General features: G+C 58.0%; 3 protein-coding genes across 4 annotated transcripts in view; 2 read left to right on the top strand and 1 right to left on the bottom strand.

Moving 5' to 3' along the window:
* The window catches only part of GNG7 (G protein subunit gamma 7), a 45,604-nt gene extending 38,548 nt beyond the window's left edge, over nucleotides 1-7,056 (top strand). For both annotated transcript variants that reach the window (XM_088179327.1, XM_088179328.1), the window contains exons 4-5: nucleotides 393-510; nucleotides 2,145-7,056. In XM_088179327.1, coding sequence (XP_088035453.1) covers nucleotides 430-510; nucleotides 2,145-2,270 — 207 coding nt within the window. In that variant the 5' untranslated portion in view covers nucleotides 393-429 and the 3' untranslated portion in view covers nucleotides 2,271-7,056. The remainder of the gene's footprint in view (nucleotides 1-392; nucleotides 511-2,144) is intronic.
* A 3,598-nt stretch (nucleotides 7,057-10,654) lies between these two features.
* GADD45B (growth arrest and DNA damage inducible beta) lies at nucleotides 10,655-12,287 on the bottom strand. Its single transcript, XM_014883010.2, has 4 exons — nucleotides 12,103-12,287; nucleotides 11,912-12,013; nucleotides 11,429-11,642; nucleotides 10,655-11,311 (listed from the first exon to the last, which is right to left on the bottom strand). Exons 1-4 carry the CDS (start codon nucleotides 12,138-12,140, stop codon nucleotides 11,198-11,200), a joined length of 468 nt encoding a protein of 155 aa, XP_014738496.1. The 5' UTR covers nucleotides 12,141-12,287; the 3' UTR covers nucleotides 10,655-11,197.
* A 2,582-nt stretch (nucleotides 12,288-14,869) lies between these two features.
* Nucleotides 14,870-16,345, top strand: LOC106857041 (cocaine- and amphetamine-regulated transcript protein-like). Its single transcript, XM_014882868.2, has 3 exons — nucleotides 14,870-15,277; nucleotides 15,884-15,967; nucleotides 16,076-16,345. The coding sequence occupies exons 1-3, from the start codon at nucleotides 14,870-14,872 to the stop codon at nucleotides 16,181-16,183; spliced, it is 600 nt and encodes a 199-aa protein (XP_014738354.2). The 3' UTR covers nucleotides 16,184-16,345.
* Nucleotides 16,346-17,021: the final 676 nt, after the last annotated feature.

Below are 17,021 nucleotides of genomic sequence, written 5' to 3'. Positions count from 1 at the left end.
CAGAGTTTTTCCATGGTTTTTCCATGGTTTTTCCGTGCTTTTTCCAGAGTTTTTCCATGGTTTTTCCATGGTTTTTCCCATGCTTTTCCCATGGTTTTTACAGGGTTTTCCATGGTTTTTCCATGGTTTTTCCCATGCTTTTCCCATGGTTTTTACAGGGTTTTCCATGGTTTTTCCATGGTTTTTCCAGGGTTTTTCCGGGGTTTCCCATGTTTTTTTGCAGGGTTTTTCCCATGCCTTTCCCATACTTTTCCCATACTTTTCCCATACTTTTCCCATGCCTTTCCCATACTTTTCCCATACTTTTCCCATACTTTTCCCATGCCTTTCCCATGCTTTTCCCATACTTTTCCCATACTTTTCCCATACTTTTCCCATGTTTTTTTTTGCAGGATTCTCCTGTGTGGGGCCCGGGGCTGATGGCACACCATGTCCACCACTAACAACATCGCTCAGGCTCGCAAGCTCGTGGAGCAGCTCCGCATCGAGGCCGGCATCGAGAGGATCAAGGTGAGCAAAAATATCCCAAATTTCCCCCCCTGGAGCCCTGGAAAAAGGGGTCTGAACCCCTTAAAGTGAGGCAGAAATAAGGTGTGGACGGTTGTATGGGTGTTTTTAGGACAGGAGGAAAAAAATTTATTGAGAAACTCACTGGGGGTTATGTGAAAAGGGCAGCAACACACAGGGAGGGGTTTTTTGGGGGGGAAAAAGTCAATTTGTTGTGTGGACAATTTGTGTTTAAAGTGTGTCAGTGCAGCCAGGACAGGACAGGAGCTCATTGGACAATTGGGAAAAACATCCTTGGGACAGCACCTCAGGATGTGTCCCACGGGAAAGACACCAGGGGTTAATGTTGGTGATGAATTCCACTCTGTTTGTCACCGTGTTGTCACCCTGGGAGACTCCTCCCTAACTGAAGCTGCAGTCAGCTTGTCAGCCTGGGAATGGAGCTGAGAGTCAGGAGAAATCCAGGCCTGGAGAGAATTCCCAAGCTGGAATTCCCCAGCTCTGTCAATGTGTGTGTCCACAGTTTTATAGCAGGACTGCAACTCCCAGAGTAGAGAAAAGGTGATTGGTTCAGAGAGAAGACACCCCATTGCCAGGGCCTGGGCACACACCACAACAGGTGTTTTGTTTTGTTATTAATTCCTTTTTATTTTGACCAAATCATCACCCTGGGAGAAATTCTCCCCAGCCTTGAGCTGGACCAGCTCATGGGCTGGGAACAGAGCTGAGAAATTCCAGCCTGGAATATTTTCCAGGCTGTAATTTTCTCACTTTCTCAATTTGTGCCCCACATTCCTCCCTCACTGGGATTCCAGCATTCCAGGATCAGGATTTCCTCCTGAGGATCCTCCAGGATCAAGATTTGGTGACCAGGACAAATGGGATGGGTTTGGATCCAGTTTGGTGTAAGGAAAGAATTCCCTGCACAGAGCAGCTCCTTGGAAGTGCCCAAGGAGATTTGGAGGAAAAAAGAGGAACCTCCAGCTCCATCCCTGCCCTGTGTCATTAAAGAAATTAAAATTTAAAAAATAGGATTGGGATTTCTCCAGAGCCTCCAGAATCCCCCTCGGGATTTGGAGCATCCTCAGATCCCTCCAGGCTCTCCCTTCCCAAAAATCCAGCCTGGAATGAAACCAGAAATAATGGATCCTGAGGTTCTGCAGACCTCAACCAGAGGATGCACTCAGGGAAATCTTTTCCTTCACTTTTTCATCCCAAATCCCTGAAAAACGAAAATATCCCTTGGAAATCTTTAAAGGAAAAGCTGGATGGAAATGCCTAAAAATCCTGCGAGTGCTGGTGACTCCAAGCTGGGAATATTCCCAGAAATTCCTGATTTTATTCCCCAAATATTCAGGTCTCCAAAGCATCCTCAGAGCTCATCCCAAATCCCTGAAAAACATGGATAAACATGAAAAACCCAAACCATGAAAAACATGGATACAACATTCCTTTCAAATCTCTTCTGGGTTATTTATCCACACTATAAAAATGGATTTTTCCACTTCTAATTTCTCTTTTTCCTCCTCATCTCCACAAAATTTCTGTTGGTGAAAGCTGGATGTCAAATCCCCAAAAATCCTGGAAGAGTCTGGGAATATTCCCACAAATTCCTGTTTTTTTTTTCCAAAATCCAGGTGTCCAAAGCATCCTCAGAGCTGATGAATTACTGTGAGCAGCATGCCCGGAGTGATCCTCTCCTGGTGGGAGTTCCTGCTTCTGAAAATCCCTTTAAGGACAAAAAGCCCTGCATCATCCTATAGCTCTGGAATGTTCCAGAAGGAAATCCCGACCCAGCCTCTGGATCCAGGCTCCTCCACCTGCTCCCAGGGGTAAAAACTCAAAGCTGGCTTCAAACAGAACTTAAAAAAAAATCCGAGAAAAACAAACAAAAAAAAAAACCCCAGAGAAATACCAAAAAAAAAAAAAACCGAGAAAAACAAAAATAAACCCAGAGAAAAACAAAAAAAGCCCCAAAGAAATACAAAAAAACCCACAAGAAAAGCAAAAAAAATCCCCGAGAAAAACAAAAAAAACCCGAGAAAAACAAAAAAAACCCCAAGAAAAATTTAAAAAATTACCAAGAAAAACAAACAAGAAACACCAAGAAAAACAAACAAAATAACAAAATCACACCCCAAAAACAATCCTGAAAAAAAAAAAAAATCAATTTGGAATCTGGGTGGGAGGGGTTTTTAGGGGAAGGGAAGGGGGTGGTTGCTTCCTGGTGGGGTTAAAAATTGGGATCAGGATTTTTCAAATTTATTCGGGGTTGAGGGAGGAAAAAGGGGGAGGGGGGAGGAGGATTTTTCATTGGGATATTTGGATTTGGGAAAAGGGTGGTGGAGGAGGGGCTGAATTCCCAGTGGGATGTGAGAGCTGGATCCAATCAGGAATTTCCTCTGGAGAAGGGACGAGGTTGGGAGAGATTTTGTAGAAAATCAGTACAAAAAAAACCCCCTAAAAAAACAACAAAAACAACAAACTAAACAAAACGCCCCCCAAAAAATCCCAAATCCAGCTGGAAAAATCCCTGTTGGGATCCAGGGATGGCTCTGAGGGGAAAAAAAAAAATCCCAGGAGGAATTTTGGGGATCTCCAGGGATCCTTGGGAGGGGTCTCTGAGCTGTCCCCAAATTCGGGGAAGGAGGGAAGAAACTTCCTGGTGCATCCAGAATTTTGGGAAAAAATCGTTTTTTAGGGGAATTTCAACCTAAATTGGGGAATTCCCGGCGTTTCCCATCTCCCTTTTCTGGATTCTTCCCGCTGGGAAATGTGCAGGGAGGGCGAGGACCGGTTCTGTTCCCGTCCTTTGGGAATTCGGGACTGGGATTTAACTGGGAGGGCTTGGATGGCACGGGGGTGAGGCAGCAGGGAAAGGGGGAACAGGGAAAAGGGGAACAGGGAAAAAGGGGATCCAGGAAAAAAGGGGGAACAGGAAAAAAGGGGATCCAGGATAAAAGGGGGAACAGGGAAAAAGGGGAATCCAGGAAAAAAGGGGGAACAGGAAAAAGGGGAATCCAGGAAAAAAGGGGGAACAGGAAAAAAGGGGGAACAGGGAAAGGAGATCCAGAGAAAAGGGGGATCCAGGAAAAGGAGGAAGAGGAAAAAGGAGGATCAGGAAAAAAGGGGATCCAGAGAAAAGGGGGAAGAGGGAAAGGGGGAACAGGAAAAATGGGGAGCAGGAAAAGGGGGGATCCGGGGAAAAGGGAGGATCATGGAAAAAGGGGGATCCAGGAAAAAGGGGGATCCAGGGAAAGGAGAATCCAGGGAAAAAGGGGATCCAGGGAAAAGGAGGAACAGGAAAAAGGGGGAGCAGGAAAAGGGGGGATCCACGGAAAGAGGGATCCTGGAAAAAAGGGGGATCCAGAGAAAAGGGGGAAGAGGGAAAGGGGGATCCAGGAAAAAGGGGAACTGGAAAAAGGGGGGATCCACAGAAAGAGGGATCCTGAAAAAAGGGGGATCCAGGGAAAGGGGCAGGAAAAGGGGGAACAGGAACAAGGGGATCCAGGGAAAGGGGAAACAGGAAAAAGGGAGATCTAGGGAAAGGGGATCCTGGAAAAGGGGGACCTGTCCGGGCCACCAGATTTGTCGGGAAGGGACAGATCCCGGGATTTGGGTGTGGTGTCCCCAATCCATGTCCCCAGGGCCCATCCCGGGGCTCAGCAGCTCCTGGGAGAATTCCCAGAATCCCAAAATCCCGAAATCCATGAGGCTGCAAAAGATTTCCCGAGACCACCGTAGGGAGAGGCCGTTCCCGGTTATCCCGAGCCCAGGATTTTGGGAGGGGGAGGGATAAAAACACCACCAGCCACGCCTGACGTGAAATCCTGGGAGTTTCCCCATTCCCCCCAAAAAAACCCAACTTTGGATTGGGTTAGGAATGCCAGAGATTCCATCAATAATTCCCTTGGGACAGGATTTTGCAATTCCCTGGATTGCGGTGGTGCAGGCTGGACACCGGGAGCTGCTCCAGCCCTTTTCCAAATTCCTGGAATTCCCCAGGAGCTGCTCCGTGTCCCCTCCCGGCTGCGGGAATGTCGCCATTCCTTTTATTCCTCTTTTCCATTCCCCGTCATTTGCCATTGAGAGTCGGGAAAACGGGATCATTTCCCAAGAATTCCCCTCGCTGTCCCCTCAGCCCCAGCAAAGCCTTTTCTGGAGGGTTTGATCCCAAATCCCAAATCCCAAATAATCCCATCCAAGCGGAATCACGCGGCCACTCCCGAGTCCAGCCCGGGATTCCTTCTCCAGCAGGGAATTCCCTCTTGTCCTTAATTTCCCTTTTCCAGCAGGGAATTCCCTCTTGTCCTTAATTTCCCTTTTCCAGCAGGGAATTCCCTCTTGTCTTTAATTTCCCGGACAGTTCCAGCCCGGGATTCCTTCTCCAGGAGGGAATTCCCTCTCGTCCTTAATTTCTCGGACAGTTCCAGCCTTATTTTTCTACTCCAGATCTGATTCTTCCTCTGTGTTCAAGACCAGAGCTTGGTGCTATCCCGGAGCCGGGGCTGGAGCCGGGAATTCTTCCTCCCTCTCCTCCTCCTCCTCATCCTCCTCATCCTCAGGGGCTCCAGCCCCCCCCATCCCGGGAGAATCCCGTGGGATGTGAATGAAGGGGATGGGAGGAGGGGAAAGGAGAAGGGAAATGGGGATGGGAAAAGGGAAATGGGGATGGGGAAAGGGAAATGGGGATGGGGAAAAAAGGAAAAAGACCCAGGAGAAGAGACAGGGAGCTGGGAAAAGGGGCAGGGAAATGGGGTCAAGGAGAAGGGAAAAGGATCCAGGAAATGGGGCTGGAAAAAGGGAAAAGGGGCAGGGAAATGGGGTTGGGAAAAGGGAAAAGGGGCAGGGAAATGGGGTCAAGGAGAAGGGAAAAGGATCCAGGAAATGGGGTTGGAAAAAGGGAAAAGGGGCAGGGAAATGGGGTCAAGGAGAAGGGAAAAGGAGCTGGGAAAAGGGGCAGGGAAATGGGGTTGGGAAAGGGGAAAAGGAGCTGGGAAAAGGGAAAAGGGGTTGGGAGAGGGGAAAAAGGGTTGGGAGAAGAGAGAAGGGGATGGGGAAAACAGAAAAAGGAGCCAGGAGAAGGGACAGGGAGTTGGGAAAAGGGGATGGAAAAATGGAAAAGGGGCAGGGAAAAGGGAAAAGGAGATGGGGAAAAAGGAAAAGGGATTGGGAAAAGGGAAAATAGGATGGGGAAAAGGAAAAGGAGCCAGGAGAAGGGGCAAGGGGCTGGAGGAAAAAAAAGGGGCAAGGAGAGGGGAAAAAGAGCTGGGAAATGGGGCTGGAAAAAGGGAAAAGGGGCAGGGAAAAGGGGTCAAGGAGAAGGGAAAAGGATCCAGGAAATGGGGTTGGGAAAAGGGAAAAGGGGCAGGGAGGCCGTGGAGCAGCTCCCAATTTTTGGGTCCCAGCAGGAGCTGGGGCTGGGATTGCTGGCAGGTGGGAAAAAAATTCCTTAATTTTGATTTTTTTTTTTTTTTTCCCTCCTCTCCCCCCTTTTTTTTTTTTTTTTTTTTTTTTTCCCCATTCTGGAATTTTCTCCCTTGTCCCAATAAATCCGTGCTCATCCCATTGGGTGTTTTTGTATGGCAGAAATAGAAGTGCAGATTCCCAGTAGTCGCTTGTACTTTGTTGAGTGCATTTGCCAAATAAATTTCTTTTAGAAAAAAAAAAGAAAGAAAAAAAAAAAAAAAAAAGAAAAAAGGAGGGAAAAAAACCACACACACAAAAAAAAAAAAAAAAAAAAAAAAAGGAAAAAAAGAGGGAAAAAACCACACAAAAAAAAAGAGACTTTTCAGAACTTTTTAAGTGCTGGAAGGGGGAGCAGGAGGAGCTGGAGCCCAGCTCCACAAAAGCCTTTTTTTTTTGGGATTTAACCACATGCCCAGATCTGTCCGGCCTTTCTTTATGGGATGTGGTGAAGCCAGTGCCAAAAATAGAAATCTGGGAAGAAAAGAGCCAGGGAAACATTGCTCCTATTCCACTTTTCCTCCCTCTGCCTCGCCCTCCCCTCCCTGTCTCGGGGGATGGAGCCTCTGGATCCTCCCAAATCCCTTTTTTTTTTTTTTTTTTTTTTTCTTCCCCCCCTCCTAAAACCCTTAAAAATCCAATTTTATTTAACAAAAATCCCAATAATTCATTTACTCCCAGCCCACCCGGGATCCTTGGCTCTCCTCGTTTTCTCCTTCTCTCTGGTCTGTCTTTCAAATGATCATTAATTATTATTATTGTTGTTATTATTATTATTATTATTAATTATTTGCCAAACTCCGATCTCGTTGCCAAATCCAGTTTGTTTTTTTTTTTTCCGGGCTGTCCTTAGGAAGTGATCGGTGTCTGTGCCGTAGGCTCCTCATCCGTCTGCAATTCCCGGTTTTTTTTTGTTTTTTTCGGGTTTTTTTGGGTTTGTTTTGTTGATTTTTTCCCCCCTTTTCTCGTGTGCCATAGCCCCGAGCCCTCCTCGCACCGTGTTCGATATTTCGTGGACTCGTTGTTCCCCAAGTGAATGGATAACACAATAATAAAAAAAGGCTCACTTTGCATTTTGCCACATTTCCTCCTCCTGCCTGTGCTGAGCTCAGGGGGTCGGGAATTCCGGGATCCTCTGGGATTGGGGATTTGATGGAATTTGTAATTCCCTGGGATTGGGGATCCCCTGGGATTGGGGATTCACAGGAATTGAGGATTCACAAGAATTTAGGATTTTCTGGGATTGAGGATCCTCTGGGATTGGGGATTCACAGGAATTGAGGATTCACAAGAATTTAGGATTTTCTGGGATTGAGGATCCTCTGGGATTGGGGATTCACAGGAATTGAGGATTCACAAGAATTTAGGATTTTCTGGGATTGAGGATCCTCTGGGATTGGGGATTCACAGGAATTGAGGATTCACAAGAATTTAGGATTTTCTGGGATTGAGGATCCTCTGGGATTGGGGATTCACAGGAATTGAGGATTTTCTGGGATTTGGGATCCACTGGGATTGAGGATTTTATGGAATTTATAATTCCCTGGGATTGGGGATCCCCTGGGATTGGGGATTCTCTGGGATTGGGGATTCCCTGGAATTGAGGATTCACAGGAATTGAGGATCCTCTGGGATTTGGGATCCTCTGGAATTGAGGATTTTCTGGGATTTAAACCCTTTGGGAATCCCCTGGCCCCTTTCCCCCTCCCTGGGGAATCCTTTCCACTCAAAAATTCCCTTTTCCCACCTTTGGGAGCTCCTCTGACCCCATCCCTGGATGTGCAGGTGGGATTGGGAATTCTGGATCCTCTGGGATTGAGGATTTTCTGGGACTGAAACCCTCTGGATCTCAGGGATTCCCTTTTCCCACCCTTGGGAGCTCCCCTGACCCCCCTGGAGCTCCCCTCCCCATCCCTGGTGCCTCCTCCAGGAGAGCCTTTGGGAATTTCCTTTTTTTTTCCCGGGAATTTCCTTTTTTTTCCCGGGAATCTCCTTTTTTTTTTTTTTTTCCCGGGAAATCTCCGGAGCCATCCCATCCCACGGAGCCACGGGAAAACCAAACCCAGCTCTTCAATCCTTCCTTTTTCTTTTTTTTTTTTTTTTTTCCTGGGGAAAAAAAAAAACAACCGGGATCCCTGCCTGCTCCAGCTTCCCGCTTTCCTGGAAAATCAGCGAGATCCAGGCCGGGAATTATTGGGATTTTTCCGCCCCAAAAACGGGGAGGAGGGACAAGGGGGACAGGGGGACAAACAGTGGGGTGGCAGCAGGTCCCCCCCAACCCCGAAATCCCAAATTCCCCCGAATTCCGGGGACTCCCCAGCGCTTCCTCGGCCGGGAATTCTCAGCCGGAGGTGGCGGTGCCATCGCCAGGCGACACCGGCCGGGTGGCACCGGGCTGGGAGCGGCTAAAAATAACCCTCCCTCCTCCGCCGGGCTAATTTTAGCTCTAATTAACTCCCCGCCGCCCTAATTAACTCCTTGCGCTCGGAGCACCGGCAAAGCCGCGGGGTCCCCCCGGTGCCACCCCGGGGTCACCGCCCCGTCCCCACGGGGGTGACACGGGGACACCCGTGACGCAACGGGGCCACCGCGGTGACGTCACGGAGGGACTTCCTGCTCCGGGGGAGCGGCGAGGGGACACGGGGGCGGCTCCGTGCCTCAGTTTCCCCCAATTTCCAGATGTTGGGGGTGTCGGGATGGGCACAGCAGCCCGGGGGGGGGGGGTTGGGGTGGGTGTCCCCTCCCTCCCTCCCCCCACCCCGGTTTTGTGTCCCCAGTGTCGCTCGCAGGGTGGAGCCGAGCCCGGGGCCAGGAGCCGCCGGAGCCGCCCGGGCCAGACTCATAAATCATAAATCACTAATTAGAAATTAGAAATCAGCGGCTCCGGCGCGGCTCCGGCCCTGCCCTGTCTGCCCGAACCCCCCCGAACCCAAAACCCCCCCCGGTGTCACCCCCCGGCACCGGTGTCACCCCCGCGGGCACATTCGGCATCTCCCCCCCCACACCGTGTCAGCTTTTTTTTTTTTTGGGGGGTGGGCGACCTCCTCATTGTTCATTAATTACCGAATAATCGCCCAGCGTTTAATTATGCCGCGCTGTCGAGGCAGGGGGGTCACGGTGGGGATCTGGGGGTGTCCCCAGGACCCCAAGCCCAGCCCTGGGCTCCTTTTTGAGGGGGGGAGGGGGTAAATCAGGGACCCCTCCCCGAACCCCCAAACCCCATTGAACCCCCTCTTGGTGGGGGCGACTTTGGGGTCCATGGAGGGGGTGCATGGGGGGGTCCCTGAGCTCCGGGGGTGCCCCAGCTGCTGTTTTGGGGGGTCAGGGGGGTCTCTGTGCCCATGGTGGGGGGGTCTGGGGGTTCCTGAGCCCTTGGGCTGCTGTTCTGGGGGGGTCTTTGGGGGTCCCTGGGCTTTGGGGGTGCCCCAGCTGCTGTTTTGGGGGGGTCAGGGGGGTCTCTGTGTTCATGGGGGGGTCTCTGGTGGGTCTGAGGATTCCTGAGCCCTTTGCCTGCTGTTCTGGGGGGTCCCTGGGGGGGTCACAGGGACACCGTGGGTGGGAGTGGGGGGATTTTGGGGGGGCCCGTGGAGATGCTGTCACGCCTCCCACCCTCGTGACCCAGCCGCGGTCTGACACACCGGTCACACGAGTGGCACAGCCGCGGTGACAGCGGCGACAGGAATGGCCTCGTGACCTCGCCGCCTCATCAGTGAAACGAGTCGGGGCAGCCTCAGCCGCCCTCGGGCCCTTTCCCTTCGCGATTTTCCCAGGGGGACCCCCGGGAACAGCGAGACCCCCACCCCGAGCTGAGACCCCACGGCTGGGGGGGAGCCGGGGAGGGGTCGCAGTTTGGGTCACCCAGCGGGTGTTGTCACCACCGTGTCCCTTTGTGACCGCCGGGGCTGTCACATGTCGCGCTCCCTCCGTGCCTCAGTTTCCCCCGCAATCAGAAGCCCAAAGGAGGGCACAGGGCACGTCCCCAAAGCACGGGACACTCCGCGACGGCCACCGTGTCCCCGGCCAGCCGGACACCGTGTCCCCAGCCCGCCGGGACCGCCCTGCCCTGGCTCCGTGCCGGGGCTGGCACCGCTCCCCACGCGGGGTCACCTCGTGTGACACCGCGCGTGTGACACGGGCAGGGCCAGCTCAGGTGAGCTCGGGATCCGCTCCCCCAAATTCGCCACAACCCCGCGTGGGGGGGACCCCACCCACGGCCTCACCTTCCCCGGAGCCCCCGGGCTTCCCACTCTCCTTGTCCCCAAGCCCCGGGGGACAGAGGGAATCCCCCCGCGGCCCGGGGACTTCCCGGGATCCCCCCACGGGCAGCCCCGGTCTCCCTTCCCACGGCCGCGGTTTTTTTTCCGCGTGGGTGGGGGAAGCTCCGAGCCCGAGGGGGGGTGGGCGTGCCTCAGTTTCCCCCCGAGCTCCGGGCAGCCCGTGGGTGTTTTTATTGGAAAAAAAAAAAAAAAACCTTTTCCAGCGAAGGGCGGGGTGGGAATTTCTCCTCCAGCAGCAGCAGAGAGGCCACACACGGGGGGGAATTTCGGCCCTATAAAAGACCCCCCCTCATCGTGCAGAGCCCCCAGGGGAGGTGGAGCCCACCCCAAAACCCACCCGGGAGGCGCCGATCCCCCTCCCTTGGGAACGGCTCCAGCAGAGCCGAGGGAAGAGCAAACACCACTAACGTCAGACATTTTATTGCAAAGAAATTCAGTTCCTCTTTCGGTAGAAGAATAAACTCTGGAAAAAGATTCAGCTCAGGGTCTCCACGTGCAAAAAACAGCACCCCGGGAGGTGCAGGTCCATCTCTACGTGGATAATTCCTTGGAAAAAGCAGTTTTTTTGCAACAACAAAAAAAAATTAAAAATCCAGCCCTGCGCAGTTCTCGCCTCCATCAAGTCTCAGCTGCCAAAAATCGCGACAGTGTCCAGCTCCAGGGTCACCCCTGGTCACCCACGGTCCAGCACGACTCCTCGGCCAGCGGCTCCGGCCCGCGGCCACCCGGGCTCGGCACGGCGCCCTCCATTCCCACCGCAGCGGCCGCGCTCCCCCTTCCTCCTCTTCGGTTGAAAAGAAAAATAAAATCGGTGGGTTTTGGGGATTGTGGGTTGGAACTCGCTGTTTCTCCTCCTTTTTTTTTTTTTCCTGCTGTTTTATGTTAGGGTTTGGGTGGGTTTTTTTTTTTTAAGGTTTTTAACCCTTCAAGTCCAGGCCGGGAAGGGCTCAGCGCTCCTGCAGACACACGTAAGGCACCCACTGGTTCCTGTCGCGACTCTCGGCGCAGTAACTCGCCACCTCCGCCAACCCTTGACTCTTCCAGGCGTCCGTGTGCGAGTTCTGGGAAAGCAAGAGCACGAGGTTAGTGCCACCAACGCCTCGACACGTGTCCCCGAGTCACCCTCCCCGGCCCCTGGCGGAGTCACGGGGCCACCAGCGCGTCCCCTCCCCGCTCACCGTGACCAGCAGACAGTGCAGGTCGCGGGGCTCGGACTGCGGCTCGGGCTCGCCCAGGATGGCGGCGAGGCGCTGCATGCCCGACACTCGCAGGATGTGGATGTCGTTGTCGCAGCAGAACGCCTGGATCAGCGTGAAATGGATCTGCAGGGCGATGTCACCTTCGTCCTCCTCGTCGGTGGCCAGCACGCACAGCACCACGCTGTCGGGGTCCCTGCGGGGGTGCGGAGGGTGAGCGGCGACCGGGACAGCTCGGGATGGCGGAACCCCCTCCCGCGGAGCTGCCACCCCCCCCGTGTCACCTCCCTGTCGCGCTAAGAACGGGGGACAGACCCCTCCAAAAAATTCTGCCTGGTCACCCCCACCTCGTAAAACGCTCCAGCCAAGAGCCAGCCCGGCGCTCAGAGCGCTGGAATGAACCCCGCCACGCGAGCCAGACCCCCCGACAAACCTCCCCCGACAGAGCCCTGTCGCGATACTCACACATTCATGAGCTTGGCCGACTCGTAGACCCCCACGGTGAGCCGGTCCTGCCGCTGCGCCGCCACCAGCACCCGCTCCACCGCCTCGCTCACCGCCTGCATCCTGCCGGGAGGAACGGCACAGCCGGTGAGCGGCCACGGCGACAAGCACGGACGCGCCCCGCGCAACACCCCGAGCCGCCCGCCACTTACTTGCTGCTATCGCAGGGCACCAGCTCCTCCAGGGTCATGGTGCAATTGTAATCCCCAGGAGAAGAAGGCAAATTCCAAGTGCAATAGTCCTGAGCGCGAATATCGCGGGGATATCGCAGAGATATCGCAATCGCCTACCCAGCTCCGCTCCTGCCGCTGCTCCAACACGATCGCTCTGAGGCTTCACCGCACCCTGCGCCTCCTTTTATAGGCCCCCACGGCTGGGCGGGGCCACGCGCGGCGCCCCCGCCTCGTCCATTGGCTGGCGCCGCGCGGAGCCACCCACGGGCACGGCGCTGATTGGGCGCCGCCGGCAGGGACCACGTGGGGTGAAACGCGGGGGGGGGGGAAGAGCGAGGGGGAAACCCCCGCCCTGAAACTGCGCCCCCCCCGCGCCGGGACGTGCGTGGGACTGGCGGGGCGGCGGGACCGGGGGCGGCGGGGGAGGGGGGGTCGGGGTCGGTTCGTGCACCGGGGGCTGCACCGGGGGGGTCGATCAGTGCACCCGGGTCCGGGCACCGGGGGTCGCTCCGGGGGTCGGTTCATGCACCGGGGGCTGCACCGGGAGTAGCTCACTGCACCGGGCAGTGATCTGTGGCACCGGGGGCTGCACAGGGCGGTCGGTTCTTGCACCGGGGGTCTCTCCGGGGGTCGGTTAGTGCACCGAGGGTCGCTCTGGGGGTCGGTCGGTGCACCGGGGGGTGCCTGGGGGGGAGTCGGGGTCGATCCGTGGGATCGGGGGCTGCAGCGGGGGTCGCTCCGGATGTTGGTCCGTGCACCGGGGGCTGCACAAGGGGGTCGGTCCGTGCACCGCGGGTCGGTCGGTGCACCGGGGATCGCTCCATGGGACAGGGGTCAGCTCCGGGGATCGGTTCTTGCACCGAGGGTCACTCCGAGGGTCGGTCGGTGCACTGGGGGATCAGTCCGTAGGACCGGAGCTGCCCCGGGGGTCGAGGGCTGCACTGAGGCTTTTGTGCGCGGAGTGGGGTCTGTACCGGGGGGTCGTTCCGTGCACCGGGGTCTGTACCGTGGGGTGTCGGTCCGTGCACCGGAAGCTGCTCCGGGGGGCGCTCCGTGGGTCGGGGGCTGCACCGGGGGTCTGTGCGCGGACTGGGAAGTCTGTCCGTGCACCGGGGGCCGCCCGGTGGGGTCGGTCCGTGGGTCGGGGGCGGTACTGGGGGTCGGTTCGTGGGCCGCGGGCCCGTCGGTACAGCGGGGGCTGCAGCGGGAGTCTGTCGGTGGAGCGGGGGCTGCACCGGGGGGGCGGCAATTCACGCACCGGGGCGCGGGGGCGGCTCGGTCCGTGCAGCGGGACCTGCACCGGGGGCAGGAGGGGTCGGTGCGCTCCGAGCCGGGGGAAACGGGGACACGCGGGGAGCTCCGGGCTGCGAGCGGGCGGCGGCCGCCACCTGCCGGGGACACGGCCCGGACCCGCCGGGGACGCGCTTGTCCCAGGCTTGGCACACCGGGCTCGCCTCAACTCGGCCCCCCGCTCCCTCAGCTGCAGGGCCGGACCGGTGCGTGAACCCCCGGGGGTCGCGGGAGGTGCCCACGCCGTGCCTCAGTTTCCCTCGGCCGCGTCCTCCTCAGCCGTGCTTCCCACGCTGCCCACGGCGCTCTGTGCGTGTCCCCGCTGTCCCCGCTGAGCGCCCCCCGTGTCCCCCCGTGTCCGAGCACGGCCAGAACTCATCACAGCGATGGCCGCGCTCCCGCTCTGACTTCTCCGAGCCGGCAGGCGGCGCTGTCTCCGCCGTCTCGCTGCTCCCGCCGCAAGGCCTTCTGGGAACTGTAGTCCCTGAGAGCCCCCTTCCAGCGCCATTAAACGGGGACTACATTACCCAGAAGGCTTCGTGTCCCTGGGTGGGCGGAGCCTCGGGGGGTGGGCGGGGCGCGGCGCCGCCAAACCGGGACCGGGGCCGGAACCGGGGAGCTGGGGCTGACCTGGAATGGGGCTGGGACCCGACTGGGGCCGGGCTGGGGGTCACCAAACCGGGACCGGACCGAGTAGGAGCAGCCGAAACTGAGCTGCAGCAGAATCAGGGGCCACCAGATCGGGACCGGGCGGGGTTTACCGAGACTGAGCTGGACCGGGCCCCCGAGCAACCGGACCAGGGTTGGGAGCGACGGGACCGTTTGTCCCAAACCGGGACTGGTTGGCATGACAGAACCGGGACTGGGCGGTTTGGACAGGACCGGATCGGGGGGAGCGGGCTCGGGGTTCTCCACGCTTCGGTCCCGCCGGTGTCGGCGGTGCCCCCGGCCCTGTCCCGCCGCCCTTCCCGGCCCGGTTTCTGAGGGGGTCTCTCCCCGTGGACCTTCCGGGCGGGGACCCCAAAACCCCAGCGAGGAGGAGGAGAAGGAGGGGGAAGAGGAAGATGCTCGGCTGTGACGCTGATGGCTGGGGCAGGACCTGGGATGGCGGCGGGACGGGGGGGACCCCAAGGGGGTGAGGAGAGACCGGGGGACAACGGGGACCCCACAGGGATGCAGTGAGACTGAGGCATCCCCCGGGAGCAGAGAGGAGCGGGGGGCGGTGTCTGTGGGGATCCTGGAGGGTTCGGGGTTGTGCGACATGAAGGGACCAGACTGGGATGGAGCGGGACCGGAGACCCGCGCTGGGGATTCTGGAGAGCCTGGGAGGGCCTTGGGACAGCAGAGCTGCAGCTCCCCTGTGTCCCCCCCGGCTGTCCCCGCCTTCCCAATAAAGCCATTTGTCACCCCCCGTCTGTGCCGTGTCCGGAGGGACGCGCGGGGCTGAGGAGCCGGGATGAGCCCCGTGTTTGCTCAGGGAATTGGCAGCGGCTGCGGCCTGGGGGGGTCACCCGGGGGTCCCCGCCTGGCCGCGGTGATGACGTCCGTGCCTGGTGGCACCTGTGTCCCCAGGGATGCTGTGTCCCCCCTCCGGCCCGGTGACGGTGCCGGGGTTTGGGGGGGACACAGGCGCCCCGTCTGCGTCACCGCGTGTTTGGGGGTGGCTGAGGGGGGTATAAAGCCGAGCCTGGCACATCCCGGAGCATCCAGGGGCGCAGTCGGTACCGGGGACATGGAAAACGCTCGGCTCTGCCTGCTCTGCCTGCTGGGCTCCGGCCTCATCCTGCTCGGCACCCCCGAACCGGTACCGGAGCTCCGGCCCACCCTGAGCCTGCCCGGGCACAGCCAGGAGGAGACGGAGCTGGTAAGGGGCTGGGGGAGGGGGGCAGGGGGTCCCCAGCGACCCCCGTGCGGTTTTGGGACATTTTGGGATGTTGGTGTCGGTTCTGGGGGGTCCCTGGGGAATTGGGGAGGGGGATCCGAGCCCCCTCCGCTGTTTTTGTGCTGCTGCTGTGGGGTCCTCGGGGGGCTCCTCTCACTGGGGACATCCCGCAGCACGCAGGCATCGCTGGTTTGGGGAATTTTGGTTCTTTTCTCCTTCCCTGTTCCGTCTTGAGCTCAGGCTCAGCTGCAGGGAGGGTGATGGGGACCGGAGGGGGGACGTGAGGCCGCCCCTCGGCAGTGGGAGTCACCCTAAGGACAGACCCTGAACCCCCCGATCCTGCCCGGGATGAGCCAGGCACAGGCTGGGGATGGGACAGGAGCCCGGGGGAACTCGGGGTGACAGACCCAGAGCCTCTGGGTGTCCCTAGGAACTCGCGGTGACAGACCCAGAGACCCTGGGTGTGCTGGGGAACTCGGGGTGACAGACCCAGAGATCCCGGACGTTCTCGGGGACTCGGGGTGACACGGATCCAGAGCCCCTGGGTGTCCCCAGAGTCTCGGGGTGTCCCGGTGCTGTCCGTGGCAGGTGGGGGTGCTCCAGGAGCTGCTGGACAAGCTGGGGACGCGGGAGCCGCCGGCGCTGGAGAAGAGGCTGAGCTGGGTGCCCTGGGTACGGCGGGGCTGGGGGGCGGCGGGGGCTCGGCCTGGGGGTTCAGGGGGACCCCGAACCCCCGTTTTTGGGGGTTCCAGCCCCGGTTCTGACGGTGCCTCCCCGCAGTGCGAGCCCCGGGAGCCGTGCGCGGTGCGGCGCGGGGCGCGCATCGGGAAACTCTGCAGCTGCCCCCGCGGCACCTCCTGCAACCTCTTCATCCTCAAGTGCTCCTGAGGGAGCGGGGACAGCGGGGGACACCGAGGGACACCGAGGGACAGCAGCTGCCACCCGCCTGAGCCCCGGGCGGGGGAGGGAGGGGGAGCCGAGGGCCCCCAGCCCCGCACCGGGATGGACCCGCACAGCCCGCCGGTGTCCCGGCACACATTAAACCATTGGATCCACTCCTGCCGCCTGCTTTTTTGGGGGATTTTGAGGTTCCCAGCCCCCTCTGCCGCTGGGGAGAGTCCTGGGTGGGGGGGGGATCCATTCTGCTGTGGGTTCACGTCGGGAATGTGAGGTTGGGGCAGGGATGAGGGACAGGGAGAGGGAATCTCATCCCGCTGTGGGAAGCAGGAATGGGAATGCGGGGACGGGCGGGGAGCTGAGTCCTGGATCCTCCCGTGGTCACGGCACCGGGGGTTCCCGGTGGAGGCGGATGGATGGAGGATGAGCGGGGCTCATACAGCCCGGCCCGGCCACATCCCACATCCAGAATCCCAGATCCGCATCTGGAATCTCAAATCCCCCATCCAGAACCCCGAATCCCCCATCCAGAATCCCGGATCCAGAATCCCACATCCCTATTCAGAATCCCATATCCTCATTTAGAATCCCCCATTCAGAATCCCGAATCCCCATTCAAAATCGCCCATCCAGAATCCCGAATCCTAAATGCCCATTCAGCATCCCAAATCCCTATTCAGAATACCCCAATCAGAATCCCGAATCCCCATCCAGAAGCCCAGATCTTTATCCAGAATCCCAATCCACGATCCCAAATCCCCACCCAGACCCCCCCCACCCCACACCGCCCGCGCGGGCCCCACCCGCTGCCCCACCCCGCGCGTTGCCC

The sequence above is a fragment of the Sturnus vulgaris genome, chromosome 26 (genome assembly GCF_052056855.1).
Source record: "Sturnus vulgaris isolate bStuVul1 chromosome 26, bStuVul1.hap1, whole genome shotgun sequence".
Lineage (NCBI taxonomy): Eukaryota > Metazoa > Chordata > Aves > Passeriformes > Sturnidae > Sturnus > Sturnus vulgaris.
The sequence above is the reverse complement of the archived record's forward strand: the minus strand, read 5'-3'. Positions and strand labels throughout refer to the sequence as shown.